Genomic DNA, 15,352 nt, shown 5'->3' with positions numbered 1-15,352 from the left:
AGAATCAAAAAGTCTGGGGCGAGGGGGATTCGAACCCCAGACCTTGGGCATGAGGAGACTAAGAGCGTGTGTGAGGCCACTAGGGCAAACGATGAATTCGTTTGTAAAACACAAACTATTCAAAATAAAATAAACTTGGCCCTCAGATTTGAAAAATGGCGCCACCCTCCATCTTCGTCTTCAACCTCAAGCTCTAACATTTTCAAATTTCTAACTCTCAGGTTTCTCAACTAAATGGCATGATGTAAACATCAATCTTGCCCTAAATTTCCTCACGAACCCAGATATGTAAGTAACATTTATTTATATTAACTATAGCTACCTAATTTCTCAGAGAACTCTAAGAACACATGAACCCTAAATTTGAAATTAAATGACAAACAAGATGAATAAATGAATGATGATAGAGGGTTTTCAATCCTCTGATGATGCTGAACAAGATAGAATCGAGCTTTACCACAAATAGTTCTTAAATTAAAGAGATAGAGTTCAGAAACTTACCTCTGAAAATGGAGGTCGTGAGGATGGTAGAGAGCACCTGAGCTTGTATGAATGATCCCAAAAGCTTCCTTGGGACTCAGTGATGCTAACTGAATGCTTATTGTAACTTCAATTCTCCTGAATTGCTCTATGGACCTCCCTCGATTTGAGCTTCAAGTGGACATGGAGAGTGATGATTCATGAGTTACAGATGAGCTGCAACCATCTGAACAGCTTCACTATGACCCGAGGAACACGTCTGGATGCTTGGCTTTGTTGGAAACCTTCTGAATTGCTCTATGGACCTCCAACTACAACAGCTCCAAAGTGAGAGCAACAATGGCGTTCCTCCACTTACAGAAGTGATCCAGGTGCTTGGATCATCTCAAATGAACCCCTTTGACATGTTAGAATGCTTACTTTCCAAAGATAAGCTCTGGTTTGAAGAAAACGATTCTTCTTGCCAAAGAACTTTGAAAAACCAATAAGCAAGAAGAGAGAAAGAGAAAGCAAGGAATATGGTTGCTTTGGTGTGTTTTTCTACTGAGGTATGCTCTCCTATTTATAGGCAAATGATTCAGTACTGATTGAGAGAGTGAGCTTGCTTAGTGAAGTGAATTTGGTTTCTTAGCCATGAAGAAATTTCAAAGAATATCCAAGTGTGATCATTGCATTTTCGAGCCAGCTCCCTATCCATTGATTCTATCTGTTCTTAGGGAACATTTCAGATACAAAGTGAGCTCTAATTGGTTGGTGAGAAGATTCCTTGGATGATTCATCAATTTGCCATAAATTCTCAAATGTAATCATTACATAATCACATGTTCTTGTTTTAGGAATCTTCCTCAATTATCATGGCATGGTGAAAATGAATGCATGGCATGTTTTCAGATGTGTTATGGGTCGTGTAGCATCCATAATTGAGGTCATGTGCACAAAATTGCAAAGTTCAAAAATGATGCATGACCTATAATTTCACTTCATGAGGCCAACTTTGAACAAGCATAACTCATAGCTCAAAATGAATTTGGAGAAGGTTGAACACAAGTTGGAAAGCCCTAAACATCTACTTCAAATCATTAGTTTGGAGTTTCTTCATAATCCTTTGGCAAATTTGTGAAAAATGAGGCCAAAGTTGGAAGAAAACTAGGTTAAACACTTAGAAAATTTTCTAAGTGTTTATGACCTAAAACTTCAAAATTTCCAAATCTCTTAAATGATTGATCTTTTGAAAAAAGTTCCATTGTAAGATGTTGTTTTATTTTGAAAGATCTACAACTTTCATGTTGGGAGTTTTTTGAGTTGTGTAGGTGAAATTTTGAGTTCCCACAATGCCCTCAAAAACCCTAATTCCCGACTTTTTGCTCCTTGATGATCCTTCATGAATTTCTTTTGTAAAATGACTCTAGTATCCATATATTGATGATATTGATCTTTGAAAGTCATGGTTTGACCATAAATCTTAAAAGTCAAAGGTGATTCCATACAGTTGACTTTTTCTAGATAAAGTGAGATTTTGGACTTTTGTGTAGAATCAAGATTTTCTCCTCAAATGAGTGATGTAAATGGGTTGTATTGAGGTAGTAGAGGTTCGTGAATCATGTCTTGAGTTTTGGATCCATGCCCTGATTAAAAGTCAACTATCCTGGTGAATTAGGTTAAAAACCCTAATTGTCGACCAGATGAAAATGATGACTGTAGACTTTGAATTGAGGTGTAATGTCCAGTGGATCTTGTTATATGAGCTATTTGAAGATGATTTATGTCTTTGAATGATCCCCTGGGGCTTTTTAGGGTTTCCCAAAGGTGATCCCTGATTTTAGTCCTTGATAGGCTCAAAAACCCTAGTCTGGTGACCTGAGTAAACCTGTACTCAGAGGACTGGGTGTCTAATCAAAAAAATGAAGCTCTTGAGTCCTATGATTATGTTAGAGAATAATCCTTCTACTGATTGATCCTTTGCCTGAGTTTTCTTGTCTTTGAACATCCTTGGTTAAATGCCAAATGAAGAAGTGACTGCTCTGGGTCCTTGCTTTGACCTGATGAAAATCCTGAAGATATGTCATCTCAGGGGGGTCAAAAATTAGGGTATGACACCAGTCTAACCAAGGAAAAGGCCCAATTGAACTTCTGCTCATACTGGCTTGCAACTGGATGATTGTCGATCTATTCTGATCAAGTACAATCAGTTATATTCCCAAGATTTCCAAATTTCCATCATCTCAAACCCATTCTTTGTTTTTCTTCACATAAGGCCTTCCTCTAGAAATAATTTTACTAGAAACTTCTTCAAAACGTTAACATTCCTTTCCGTATATCAAAATATGTTTAATATGCTCATAGGAAGAAGAAAGATACCATACAAGTCTCAAAGCTTTATATTTATCATCAATATTTACTCGTGTAGCTTTTAAATCTGAACGAAGAACATTAAGATCATTTATATGATTAAATACTCTTGCATTGATCAGATACCTTCGTATTTTCACCCACACGCATTATGAAACTACTCTTTGTGTAACACTGACTGGTAAAATAGCAAGTGTACTATTTTTACCGATGTAGTAATAATAGAGTAAATTCCCAAGTATCGAACTCGCGGACTGCGTAGGAATTATATGTTTCAGAACAGTGTAATTGAATAAAAAGTCACCGGGGTATTTGGTTTTTATGTTTATTTTAAATAACAACTTATGCAAAACGAAAGAGTTAAATAGTTTGACTAATGACAATATGCGGAGACAAGTTAGGAGAGATGTATGAATCGTTCTGTAATGAAATAATTACCAATTAACAGATTGACTTTAGAAATTCTCGACTATCGACACCGAACATTGATTTTCCCTAATTCCTCAGTGAAAAACTTCTTGAGATTAAAACCCTCTTTCAATTCCTTAACAAGATAATTTTATTTCAAGATTCTAAACGACATAGTCCGGATAATTTGATCGCTACGCATCAAACCCTTATTCCTAAGTGATTCTTAATTATAGCATTATGATTAAAAAAGCATTGAGGTAGTTTTTCCGACAAAACCCCAACTGTAAATCTACACATATATTTTCCAATATATTGAAGCAATAAGAACTTTTAATCATAAACTGGATTTCATAAAGAGAATCCGAAAATAACGGTAAAGATTATTCATTACATCACATGATCCAGGGATATCAATCCTAACAAGTAATAGTTTAGCTACTCATGGCAATTAGAAAGATAACAATGTTTAAAGATGAAGGCATTATAATTGGTTGAATGGGAGTTGATCTTCAATCGCGGATGCTCTTGAAGATTTCTTTGCTCCAAGCCCTAGTGCTCTCAATCTCTATTTTCACGTTCTCCGACCGTCAAAAAGTGCTTTTCTTCTTTCCAAACAGTGACTAAATACCTCACAGCAAATATTCTCATACGAAAAGTCCATTATACCCTTACTTAAGTGACAGATTTCACAAGTTAAAAATAAAAACTTTTCTGCGCGCATGTCTGACACGGCCCTGTCATGGGACACGGGTGGCCGTGTCAGACCCCTGACTTCTTGATTCCAAGATTTCAACATCTTTTTCCTTCAGCATGTCTGACACGGCCGTGTCATGGGACACGGGTGGCCGTGTTAGATCTCTGACTTAGTGCTTCCAAGATTTTGCAATGTCTCCCTTCAGCAAGTGTGACACGGCCGTGTCACATGACACGGGTGGCCGTGTCACATGACACGGGTGGCCGTGTCAGACGTCTTACTTGCCAAAAACCGCCTTTCCTTGACTTGAATCGTGTCCTGTTCCTGCAACACTTATACACTACCAGGACAAAATCAAAAGCAAGAGGAAGACAACAAAAACTAGAAAATATAACATGTAACACCCCATATTTTCTAATTTTAATTTAATTGGAAATTAAATTATTAATTAGAATTATTTTGGTATTTGGTTGAATTATTGTAGAATTATGGATTAAGTGTCATTGGGCCGGATGGTGAGGTTAGTAGTATGGGGGTGCTAAGTGAGTAAGCCCATTACTAACTATTTTATGTTTTCATAAAATAAGGGAAATAAGGAATTGGGAGAAAAGAAAAAGGAACGTGAAAGCAGAGCAGAAGAGACGAGAGATTGGGAAGCTGATACGTGAAGAGGAACAAAGAGGGAGAAGACCAATCAAGAATTTGGCTAAGGTAAGGGGTGATTACTCTAATTATGTAGTATTATGATTTTGATGACGTTAGGATTGAATTAAGGGATTAGAATCTCTATTTGGGATGTTAGGTTTTGTGAAATACCAACACTGACATGTATGATTTGATGAATTGACTGCAATTGATGATGTAGTAATGTTACATAGTGTTGTGGTATGTTGTTTGTGCATTAGAATCATGTATTTGGAGTATTTTGATGTTATTGATGACCAATTTCGTAATGGTATGAGTTGGTATGTGTTTGGGATGCATAAAAGTCTTTAAAATCACTTTTTTCAGCTACTGGGTTCGTGGGAACCGGTTCCCATGTGAGAGGAACCGGGTTCCACTGTGTTAGAACGTTAAAAATGACATTTTTGGGTCCAGGAACCGGTTCCCATGTGGGACGAACCGGGTTCCAGTACAAAATTCCAGCAGCACGTTTTGAAAACTGTTCTAACTTTAAAAGCTTCTAATTTTCAAACGTAAGTCCGTTTTACATGCCGTTTTGGACGTTGTTCCTTAAATTGAATGCTTTACCATATGAAATAAAGAAAAAAATAATAACTTGATTTTATTTTGAAAAGTGTCGTTTTCTTCAAGTGTGGTTTGTTCTCGTTTTGTATAGTTGATGAGGTGCAATGAATTGTTGTTTGCATAATTGAATATGTGCAATGATGTGTGTTGTTATAATGTGATTGCTTTTGCTTGTTATGCAAATAGATGTTGTTCGTGGTAAATATGATTATCATGTGTTTTGATGAATGATGATGTAGATGGATGTTATTCATGGTAAATGTTGTTATCATGCGTTTTGATGAATGATGATGTAGATGGATGTTATTCATGGTAAATGTTGTTATCATGTGTTTTGATGAATGATGATGAGTGATTTGTTTTGAATGATGCATAATACATGTACATACTTGTTGGTGATAACTATGTTGAGTTATGTGGTAAAGCGATGTTAAGCATCGGATTGATGATGATATAAGTATGTGACATGTGTGCATTCATTCATAAATCATTTGCATTGGAAGGCTAATTCCCATTGTGCGGAGATTAGCAGGAAGTCATCGTGTGCCCATGTGGGGTGTGAGCGATGAGGCAGTGGTCGTGTGCCCATGTGGGGTGTGAGCGACTAGAGGGAAGTATCAAAGAGAGAAGTCCTGTGATGTGATTCACGAATTTTGGTACCACATGCATAAGAGTCTGCATGGTCTTTGTATAAATTGTGACATGTCAGGATGAAATCCGGTGTTATGATTGTGTGGTGTTATTGGTGCATACTTTTGATTTGTGCTTGTGATTTGTATGAATTGATAAATCTGAATATGCTAAGTAGGGTGGATAATTGCTTATGAAATTCTATATCTGATGATTTATAATGCTATTTAATTATGATGTAGTCTCACCCTTACTTTGATGATTTCAGATTGAAGTAGCGGTTTAAGCGATCAGTGAGGATGACTCGTAGAGTTTATCCGGTTATGTGGAGTCGTGTCGGTCATGCTCTGATCTTGTAACACTGGGGGTCGATAGTCTTAGAGATACTCGATATACGTTGTTGCTATTATTGGTTATGGATTATGTATTGTTGATTTTGTTTGGATATGTTTCTTAACATTGTTGAAATGAGTTTCCGCTGTGCTAAACACATGTTTTGATATTTGGTTTAATAAAGCATGATAAACGACTTGGAGTTTTATCTATTTTTATTAATTGTAACATCCTTGCTGTAAATTACTCTGATTTATTTATATTTCGCGGGGGTTTTTAGAAGGGTGTTACATAACACATACAACTCAAATATAAAACTAAGCAAAACTAACAATAACAAGACTAAAATAACTTAAATTACCACCGGATGAAGTGTTTTTCCATTGATCAGAACATAGAAACAAGGTGAAATTGGTGGCCGATCACAACCCCAAACTTAGCTCATTACTTGTCCTCAAGTGATGGACGAGAAAACAAGCGGACACCTATGAATTTTTCTTATTCTCCTTAACACAACTGATGCTTCCACACTTGATAATTACTTTGCATCAAAGTGTTCGATTCCCCTCCCCGAACTTTTCCATTGTACTTCAATGTTGACTCATTCTTTTACCTGCAAGCTCAATCACACTCTCACAACTTCTCTCGGGGTTAAGTGTTTCACTCGCTCATCAAGGCATACATATCTACCCTTTGTTTTGTAAACATTCTAACACACTTCCACACTATCAATAACACACACTTTTCGAGGACTTACGGGTTGCAACGGGGCTTAGGATAGGTAGGATAAACAAAGAAAGTGGGTACTATGGTTTATGGTTCGGTATTAACTAATTAGTCCGATATCATTTTGCACATTACATCGTGTTTGGGGTTTTTAGCGATTTTTTCTGCTTTCCGGACTCTTAACTTCTTTACATGATGGCAAGTGTGTATCGAAATCATTTTTTTTTCATATATTTTTTTTTACAACACATCTCTTTTCATGTGTTCTCTTTTTTTTATTTTCTTTTTCACACTTGCCTCATTCTTTTGTCACCGGACTTGGTTACCCCAAACTTAACTTTTTCAATCGGACTCGGACTTATAGTTAACACCAAAAATAAAGGAAACAAAAGGGATTGCGAATAAGAAAAAGAAAAACATGGATGATGGTTAAAGATGGTTACAAAGGATGATAAACAACAAGGTTGGGTGCGAAAGGCTCAGGGTTAAAGAAAAAATAAATAAATGCCTCAGTGTGTGGGATCGATGTGCGTACTATATGAAGAACAAATGCAAAATTAGAGTGATGATGCCATACCCGATGCTCTCTCATGATGAATTGAAGTGTTTGGCTTTATATATCCTCACAGGTTTGGCATTACATACAGGTTCAAAAATGGTCTCCATCTTGTACAACTTCGTGTCCGGTTCAGGTTGCTCTAGACTCCTTCACTTGGCACCATCAAGTTGCGTCTCACATTTTTTTTCTTCAGTTGTGCCAACTTTCACAGGTGCCCCGGAAGCCAATATAAGGTGCGTCTTCCTCCTTTTTCACCTATATTCTCACAATTCTTTTCTTTGGAATTACACTCATCCTGGTTAACAAAAACTCAAAACACACATAAAACAAGAAAATAGAATAGAAATAACAAAAACAAAAATAAAATGAAAGAGAACTTCCCCCACACTTGGATTTGACATTGTCCTCAATGGATACGCAAGCATGAGGGAAACTTACAGAGCTTACTGAGGCGGCGGTGGAGGATACGGAAATTGCAACATCATGCGTTGCATCATTTCCTGAATGTTATAAATGGAAGCCCCTTGTCGGGTCTGCTCCTCTCCTTGGCGGGTTTGCTCTAGGCCTTGCCTTAATAGCTCCTCACCTTGGCGAGTTTGTTCCGCCCTCAGGTACTCGACCTCAGAATGCATCCATCCCCATTGGTCCTGTGGCATTTGAGATGTGCCCTCCCCAAATCCACTTGGAGGCGGACCAGTTTGTTCAGCTTCCTCATGATGCTCCGTGTCATAATCTTCACCACCTGCATCCAAAAATTCCAAATCCATGTCACCTTCCCCAGTTGGGGTGGTGCTCGTATACAACCAGTTAGTCCTATCATAAACAGACACACGGTGAGGATTAGGTAATTCTAAAATATGCACCCCATGAATCATTGAGGAGAAAGTTTGGGGTTGTACAGATATCATTCCTTGCTTAATCAACGCAGCCATATCAATTTTTAAAATACGCGGATTTATCTCTGGAAGATTCCGCAGCTCTGCACCATACCCCAAACCTTCCGCCAAAGCGGTAATAATACCACCAACAGAAATATCACCGGATTTAGCCCTACTCACCTTTTTCAAATGGTCCGCTATGAAACCGGCCACATTTAGCGGTTTTTGTTCAGCCATACAATATAAGAAATATAACTCCCGAATGGAAGCTATGCCCGGGCTATCACCTCTACCAAAGAGAGTATATGCCAGAGCCTTCTGGGCATATCGGAAGCAAGGGTTTTGGATGCTTGTAGCCTTTGCCCCTTTTGGGCAATAAGATTCCCTACCGGTGATGGCTATCCAAAATGTTTCGGGGTTAAAAGAGTTCGGTGCTCGCCCCGCACCCGAACTCGGTACTCTTAAAGCTTCCCCAAACTCCTCCAAGGTTAATTCATGATCAATATCAAACATTCGGAATTTTAACGTCCCGTAATGCTCGGGTTCCAACCTGTTCGTTTTCAGTTTCATCTCAAATTCAAGAGTGCTCAGAAATTCATATGTTAACCGTTCAAAAGTAGGGGCCTCAAACTTAATTAATCTTAACAAACCTAAAGCATGGAACATACGATGAATCTCAGTTTTGATTCCTAGACTTTCAGTAGTGTCATCGCAAACATACCTTGTCGGTAAAATCTTCCTACGAAGATGAGCATTATACCTTTCTCGGTGAGTGTCCTTTCGGAACGTTATTCCATCATTGTTCCCCTCTCTTCGTGTTCTTTGTGCGGGTCTAGATGTCCCAGCAGTGTCTCTTCTTGGTACCGCTTTCCTTGGAGGCATCCTTGCAACCTACAAAAATTCGAAAACACAAACCTTCGGTGAAAGCAAAAATAAATTAGAGATTAGTGATTTGGATGATGAGAGGATGAACTTTTGTGAAGACGGATTGCAAAAAGATGAAGATTGGAGGTAGAACTTGGAGGTTTTGTGTGTGGGTTTAATGGAGGCTAGGGTTGGAGATGAAGAAGATGAAAGAAAAGTGAGAGAGAAGGTGAATAATAGTGGAGAAAGAGAGTATAAGATGATGTGTAATTGGGTGGTTTAAGAGGTGGGATTTTAAAATAAATGGGGCCCACCAAGTGAAAAACGAAATTTTGGAAAAAATTCTACGCACCCTCCTGACACGGCCGTGTCCCATGACACGGGTGCCCGTGTCAGGCCCCTGATCCTTCAAAAACTGAAATTCCAAAATAATTTGTCTCCAGGGTTTGTGACACGACCGTGTCCCATGACACGGGTGCCCGTGTCACAACTCTGGTTTTCTCAATTCCACTCTTTTTTTTTCTTTCCTCCAGGGCCTGTGACACGGCCGTGTCCCATGACACGGGTGCCCGTGTCACAGCTCTGGTTCTTCCAAACTTGAATCTTTTCGACCCGCTTCTTGCTCCATGAAACACCTTGTTTGTACCTATATAATAACATAAAGAAAAACACAAAAAAACTGTTAAACATAAATCCCGTGGGTTGCCTCCCACGAAGCGCTTCGTTTAACGTCGCATGGCTCGACGGTTGTTCATTTCATCCTTCAAAACGAACAACTTCAATCCTTCCGCCCGGTTGACCTTGGTAATATGGTTTGAGCCTATGCCCATTCACTTTGAAAATATCCCCATTCGCTTGATTTTTTATCTCTATAGCTCCATGAGGAAAAACTTTGTGAACCATAAACGATCCCGACCACTTTGATTTCAACTTTCCTGGGAAGAGTCTTAGCCTTGAATTGTATAAGAGAACTAGTTGTCCTTCCCAGAACTCCTTATGTTGGATTCTCCCATCATGCCACCTTTTTGTTTTCTCTTTATAGATCTTCGCATTTTCATACGCTTGGTTTCGGAATTCTTCTAACTCGTGGAGTTGAAGAAGTCTAGAGTTTTTCGCTTTAGATAGATCCATATTAAGAAACTTCGATGCCCAAAATGCCTTATGTTCTAATTCCAAAGGCAAATGGAATGCTTTCCCATACACAAGTTGATACGGTGACATTTCGATTGGTGTTTTGAAAGCGGTCCTGTATGCCCACAGTGCATCATCCAGCTTGATAGCCCAATCCTCCCGAGAGGCACTCATCGTCTTTTCCAAAATTTGCTTGAGTTGCCTGTTTGAAACTTCAACCTGTCCACTTGTTTGAGGATGATAAGCTGTGGCTATCTTGTGTTTAACATTGTATTTTTGGAGTAACCGTTCCATGAGATGATTCAAGAAGTGCGTTCCTTCATCACTTATGAGAGCTCTCGGTACTCCAAATCTAGCAAAGATGTTTTCTTTCAAAAACTTCACCACAACCTTGGCATCGTTTGACGGTAGAGCAACAACCTCGACCCATTTTGACACATAATCCACAGCTACTAGAATATAATTTTTCCCAAATGAAGGTGGAAATGGTCCCATGAAGTCTATACCCCAAACATCGAACAACTCCACTTCCAACATTGAGTTCTGAGGCATCTGGTTTCTTTTGGATATGTTCCCTGTCCTCTGACACTTGTCACAATTCCTCACAAGCTCTTGGGGGTCCTTAAACACAGTTGGCCAATATAAACCAGATTGTAGAATCTTAGCTGCTGTTCGATCACCACTGAAATGTCCCCCATAATCCGAAGCATGACATGCTATCAACACTTCTTCTTGCTCTATCTCAGGTACACATCTTCTGATCAAACCATCAACTCCTCTTTTATATAGGAACGGATCGTCCCATAGATAAAACTTGCAGTCATGAACAAACTTTTTTCTTCTATTAGAGTCAAAGTCGTCGGGGATGATACCACCGACAATATAGTTTGCATAATCTGCGAACCAAGGTACACCAGTCATTGCCAGGATGTGTTCATCGGCGAACTCATCCTTGATTGGGCGCTTTTCTTCTGTCTCGTCTATTGGTGTCATTCGAGATAAGTGGTCAGCTACGGTGTTTTCACACCCCTTCTTGTCTCGAATTTCAACATCAAACTCCTGAAGGAGTAAGATCCACCTCAAAAGTCTTGGCTTAGAGTCCTGTTTAGCAAAGAGATACTTCAAAGCAGAATGGTCAGTATAAACGATGACTCTAGACCCCAACAGATATTGCCTGAATTTATCGAAGGCATAAACAACAGCTAGCAACTCCTTCTCGGTAGTCGCATAATTAATCTGTGCGGGGTTCAAAACATGACTAGCATAATATATAACATGAAGCAATTTCTCTCTCCGCTGTCCTAAAACCGCCCCTACAGCAATATCAGTCGCGTCACACATGATCTCAAAAGGTAGAGACCAATCAGGGGCTACAACAATGGGTGCCGAGACTAATTTCTTCTTAATTGTCTCAAAAGCCACCGCACATTCAGCATCAAAAGTGAAATTTTTATCCTTAACCAAAAGAGTAGTTAAGGGTTTTGCAATTTTTGAAAAGTCTCTTATGAACCTACGGTAAAACCCCGCATGTCCTAAGAAACTTCTGATACCTTTTTCGTTCATCGGAGGTGGCAGCTTCGAGATGACTTCAACCTTCGCTTGGTCCACTTCGATTCCTTTGTAGGAAATCTTATGTCCAAGAACTATTCCTTCACGGACCATAAAATGGCATTTTTCCCAATTCAAGATCAAATTGGTCTGTTGACATCTTTCTAAAACAAGAGCAAGGTTAGTTAAGCAATTGTCAAATGACTTACCAAAGACTGAAAAATCATCCATGAAGACCTCCATGTGTTTTTCAAGCATATCATCAAAAATCGCTTGCATGCATCTTTGAAAAGTGGCCGGAGCATTACACAACCCGAATGGCATCCTTCTGTAGGCAAAAACACCAAAGGGACATGTAAACGCGGTCTTTTCTTGGTCTTCTGGTGCTACTGCAATCTGATTATATCCAAAATACCCGTCGAGGCAGCGGGAAGTGATCTTTTCTGGTTGCTAGGTTCAGTCTCCTGTAGTCAATGCATACTCTCCACCCTGTAACAGTCCTTGTAGGAATCAACTCATTCTTCTCATTTTTTATTACGGTTGTCCCTCCCTTCTTGGGCACAACATGAACCGGGCTTACCCAAGCACTATCAGATATCGGGTAAATCATCCCAGCATCTAAAAGTTTCACAACTTCTTTTCTCACTACCTCTTTCATGGCTGGGTTCAGACGCCTCTGAGGTTGGACCACTGGCTTGTGATCATCTTCCATGAGGATTTATGCATTCACATTGTAGGACTGATCCCTTTTAAATCTTCAATAGACCATCCCATGGCACTTTTATGTTTCTTTAACACTTCTACTAGCTTAAGTTCCTGCAACCGTTCAAGGTCCGAGTTTATGATGGCCGGACACCTACTTTCAGCATCAAGGAAAACATATTTTAAATTCTCCGGGAGTTGTTTTAATTCAGCCCCCTTCTTAGGCTCCTCCTTCTTTCCTTCAACCAAAGGTTGTCTAAGATCCTCCCACCGGTTTTGTCTAGAACTTTTGAATATGGGACTTGCTTCCATCATAGCCACTACTTCCACTTCTCTTTCATCAGCAGCTTCCTCTTTGTCGCAAACAGACGAGCTCAACACTTTTTCCAAGGGTAATTGTTGTATGTTCAAAGAATTCTCATTAGTACAAATTTGATCAATCACCTCAATATGTTGACTAGTTGCTATATCGTCCTTGTACTTCATGGTGTTGCGCACATCAATCTTTATCTCTTCATCATAAACCTTCAGAGTCATTGTGCCTTCTTCAATGTCTATCAAACATCGCCCTGTCTCTAAAAATGGCCTTCCTAAAATAATAGGGATCTCCTCATCTTCCGGCATCTCTAGAATTACAAAATATATTGGGAACACAAATTTGTCAATTTTCACAAGCACGTCTTCCACTATCCCATAAGGTCTTTTAACAGAGTGGTCAGCAAACTGGAGTGTCATTCTTGTATCTTGTACATTACCTATCCCCAATCTCTTGTAGATAGATAACGGCATAAGGCTCACACTTGCTCCCAAATCAATTAGAGCTTTCTTGAATGACCTATCCCCAATTGTACAAGGAATTTTCACGGAACCTCAATCTTTCTTCTTCACCGGAATCTTCATACCCTGCAAAATAGCACTACACGTTTCGGTTAGAATAATAGGGTCACGATCGATGGTTATTTTCTTGGAGATGATGTCCTTCATAAATTTTGCATAAGTAGGCATTTGTTCTAATGCCTCCAAGAATGGGATATTAATCTCCAGCTTCTTGAACATCTCCAAGAACTTTTCAAAATTCTTCTCATGTTGTCCTTTTTTCTTGTTCCTTACTAGAAAAGGAAGTTTTACTGCCGGCTTCTGTTTTTGTTCCACCACATTCTCTTTCGGTGTTGGTTCCATCACCACCACTTCCTCAGCTTCTGACTCATTTTCTCTTATCTCTAAGTCTACCTCCAACAATGGTTCCTTTTCCTCGTCATTATTTTCAACTACACCTTTCCCTTTACTGCTCCTAGTAACAATAGCACTCACATTATTATGATCTTTAGGATTGGTAACTGTAGCACTTGGTAAAGCGCCCGACTGTTGAGTGTTTGCTAGCTACTGTGCTATTTGATTCATTTGAATATCCAGATTTTTAATGGAGGAACCCGTATTCCGGAAATTACTCCTCCTTTCTTCTTGAAACTGAGAGCTTTGAGCTGCCATTTTTTCGATGGCAATCTCCCAATCTGCTTTCGTGGGGGCTTGTTGCTGAGGTTGTTGATAATGTTGTTGATAATGTTGTTGAGGAGGTCTATACTGTTGCTGCGACTGTTGACCTTCATAGGGAAGAACCCCTTGTTTAGGAGCACTCCCTGTTTGGTCCTTCCATGAAAAATTCGGATGGTTTTTCCACCCCGGATTGTAGGTATTTGAGTAGGGATTGTTTTGTTTCAAGAAGTTTATTTCCTCCACTTGCTGAGTTGTAGCAACACACTGAACAGTAAAATGAGGTCCTCCACATATCTCACACCCTACCGGTTGACTTGCTTGAGCCGGTTGAACTTGTGCTACTGTTTGTTATTCAAGACCCATCTGTTTCAATCTCCGCTCAACTTCCGCAGCTACCTGATCTTCTATTTTCACAACTTGTGTTGACAGTTTCATATCCACTAATCCTTCAGGTTGGCTAACACTACGGTCATATAACTCCAAGTGTTCATTGGCCGCAATAGCTTCTATGATTTTTTTAACACCAGTGGCTGTTGAAAAGTTGGATGAGCCACCGGATGCTGTGTCAATCAGTTGCTTAGTCTTCATCTTAAGACCATTCAGAAAATTCTGCATTTGTTCAGTGACATCCATGATGTGAGTTGGGCATGCCACCAATAACCTCTTGAATCTCTTATAAGCATCTCCGAGTGATTCTCCCTCTTTCTGTTTAAAATTAACAATATCATACCTCTTACGGATATAAACAGCAGCAGGGAAATACTCATTCAGAAAGGTAGACTCCATTTGTTGCCATGTGGTAATACTCCCAGCAGGTAATGAGTAGAACCACTCTTCAGCGTCATCAGCTAACGTGAATGGAAACATAACCAACTTCTTGGCTTCTTCAGAGTGCCCTTCTATCTTCAGAGATGTTGTCATAGTAAGAAACCTTTGCAAATGCTTATTAGCATCTTCATTTATTCTTCCTGAAAATGGTTTCTTCTCCAGTTGTCGAATCGTTGCTGGATGTAGCTGGAAGTGAGCAACGTCCACCGGTTGATTCACAATTGTCATCCGGCCAGCTGGTGCATTTGCTCCACCATAATCACCTAACAACCTTTCTACAGGGTCCGCCATCGTTTCTGCCTGCGAATCTGAATGCTCAGAATGAATGGAGAGGATTTCCTCGTTATCAGATTCAGAAGCTGCCAGAATTTCTTCTAACGCTTCCAGTCGCTCTTGCTTTGTTTTTCGAAGTCTAGCTCGTAGTGATCGTTCTGGAACTGCGTCAAAAATAAATTCTGCTGAGGCCTTACCTCGCAT

At 39.5% G+C, this 15,352-nt stretch overlaps 1 protein-coding gene across 1 annotated transcript; it reads right to left on the bottom strand.

The window, feature by feature from the left end:
- Positions 1-12,577: 12,577 nt before the first annotated feature.
- On the bottom strand, positions 12,578-15,352 carry LOC131637372 (uncharacterized). Its single transcript, XM_058907969.1, has 3 exons — positions 15,147-15,352; positions 13,476-13,844; positions 12,578-13,388 (listed from the first exon to the last, which is right to left on the bottom strand). The coding sequence occupies exons 1-3, from the start codon at positions 15,350-15,352 to the stop codon at positions 12,578-12,580; spliced, it is 1,386 nt and encodes a 461-aa protein (XP_058763952.1).

The sequence above is a fragment of the Vicia villosa genome, unplaced genomic scaffold (assembly GCF_029867415.1).
Source record: "Vicia villosa cultivar HV-30 ecotype Madison, WI unplaced genomic scaffold, Vvil1.0 ctg.001981F_1_1, whole genome shotgun sequence".
NCBI classification, from domain to species: domain Eukaryota; kingdom Viridiplantae; phylum Streptophyta; class Magnoliopsida; order Fabales; family Fabaceae; genus Vicia; species Vicia villosa.
Note: the sequence above shows the minus strand (reverse complement) of the source record. Positions and strands in the feature narration are given on the sequence as shown.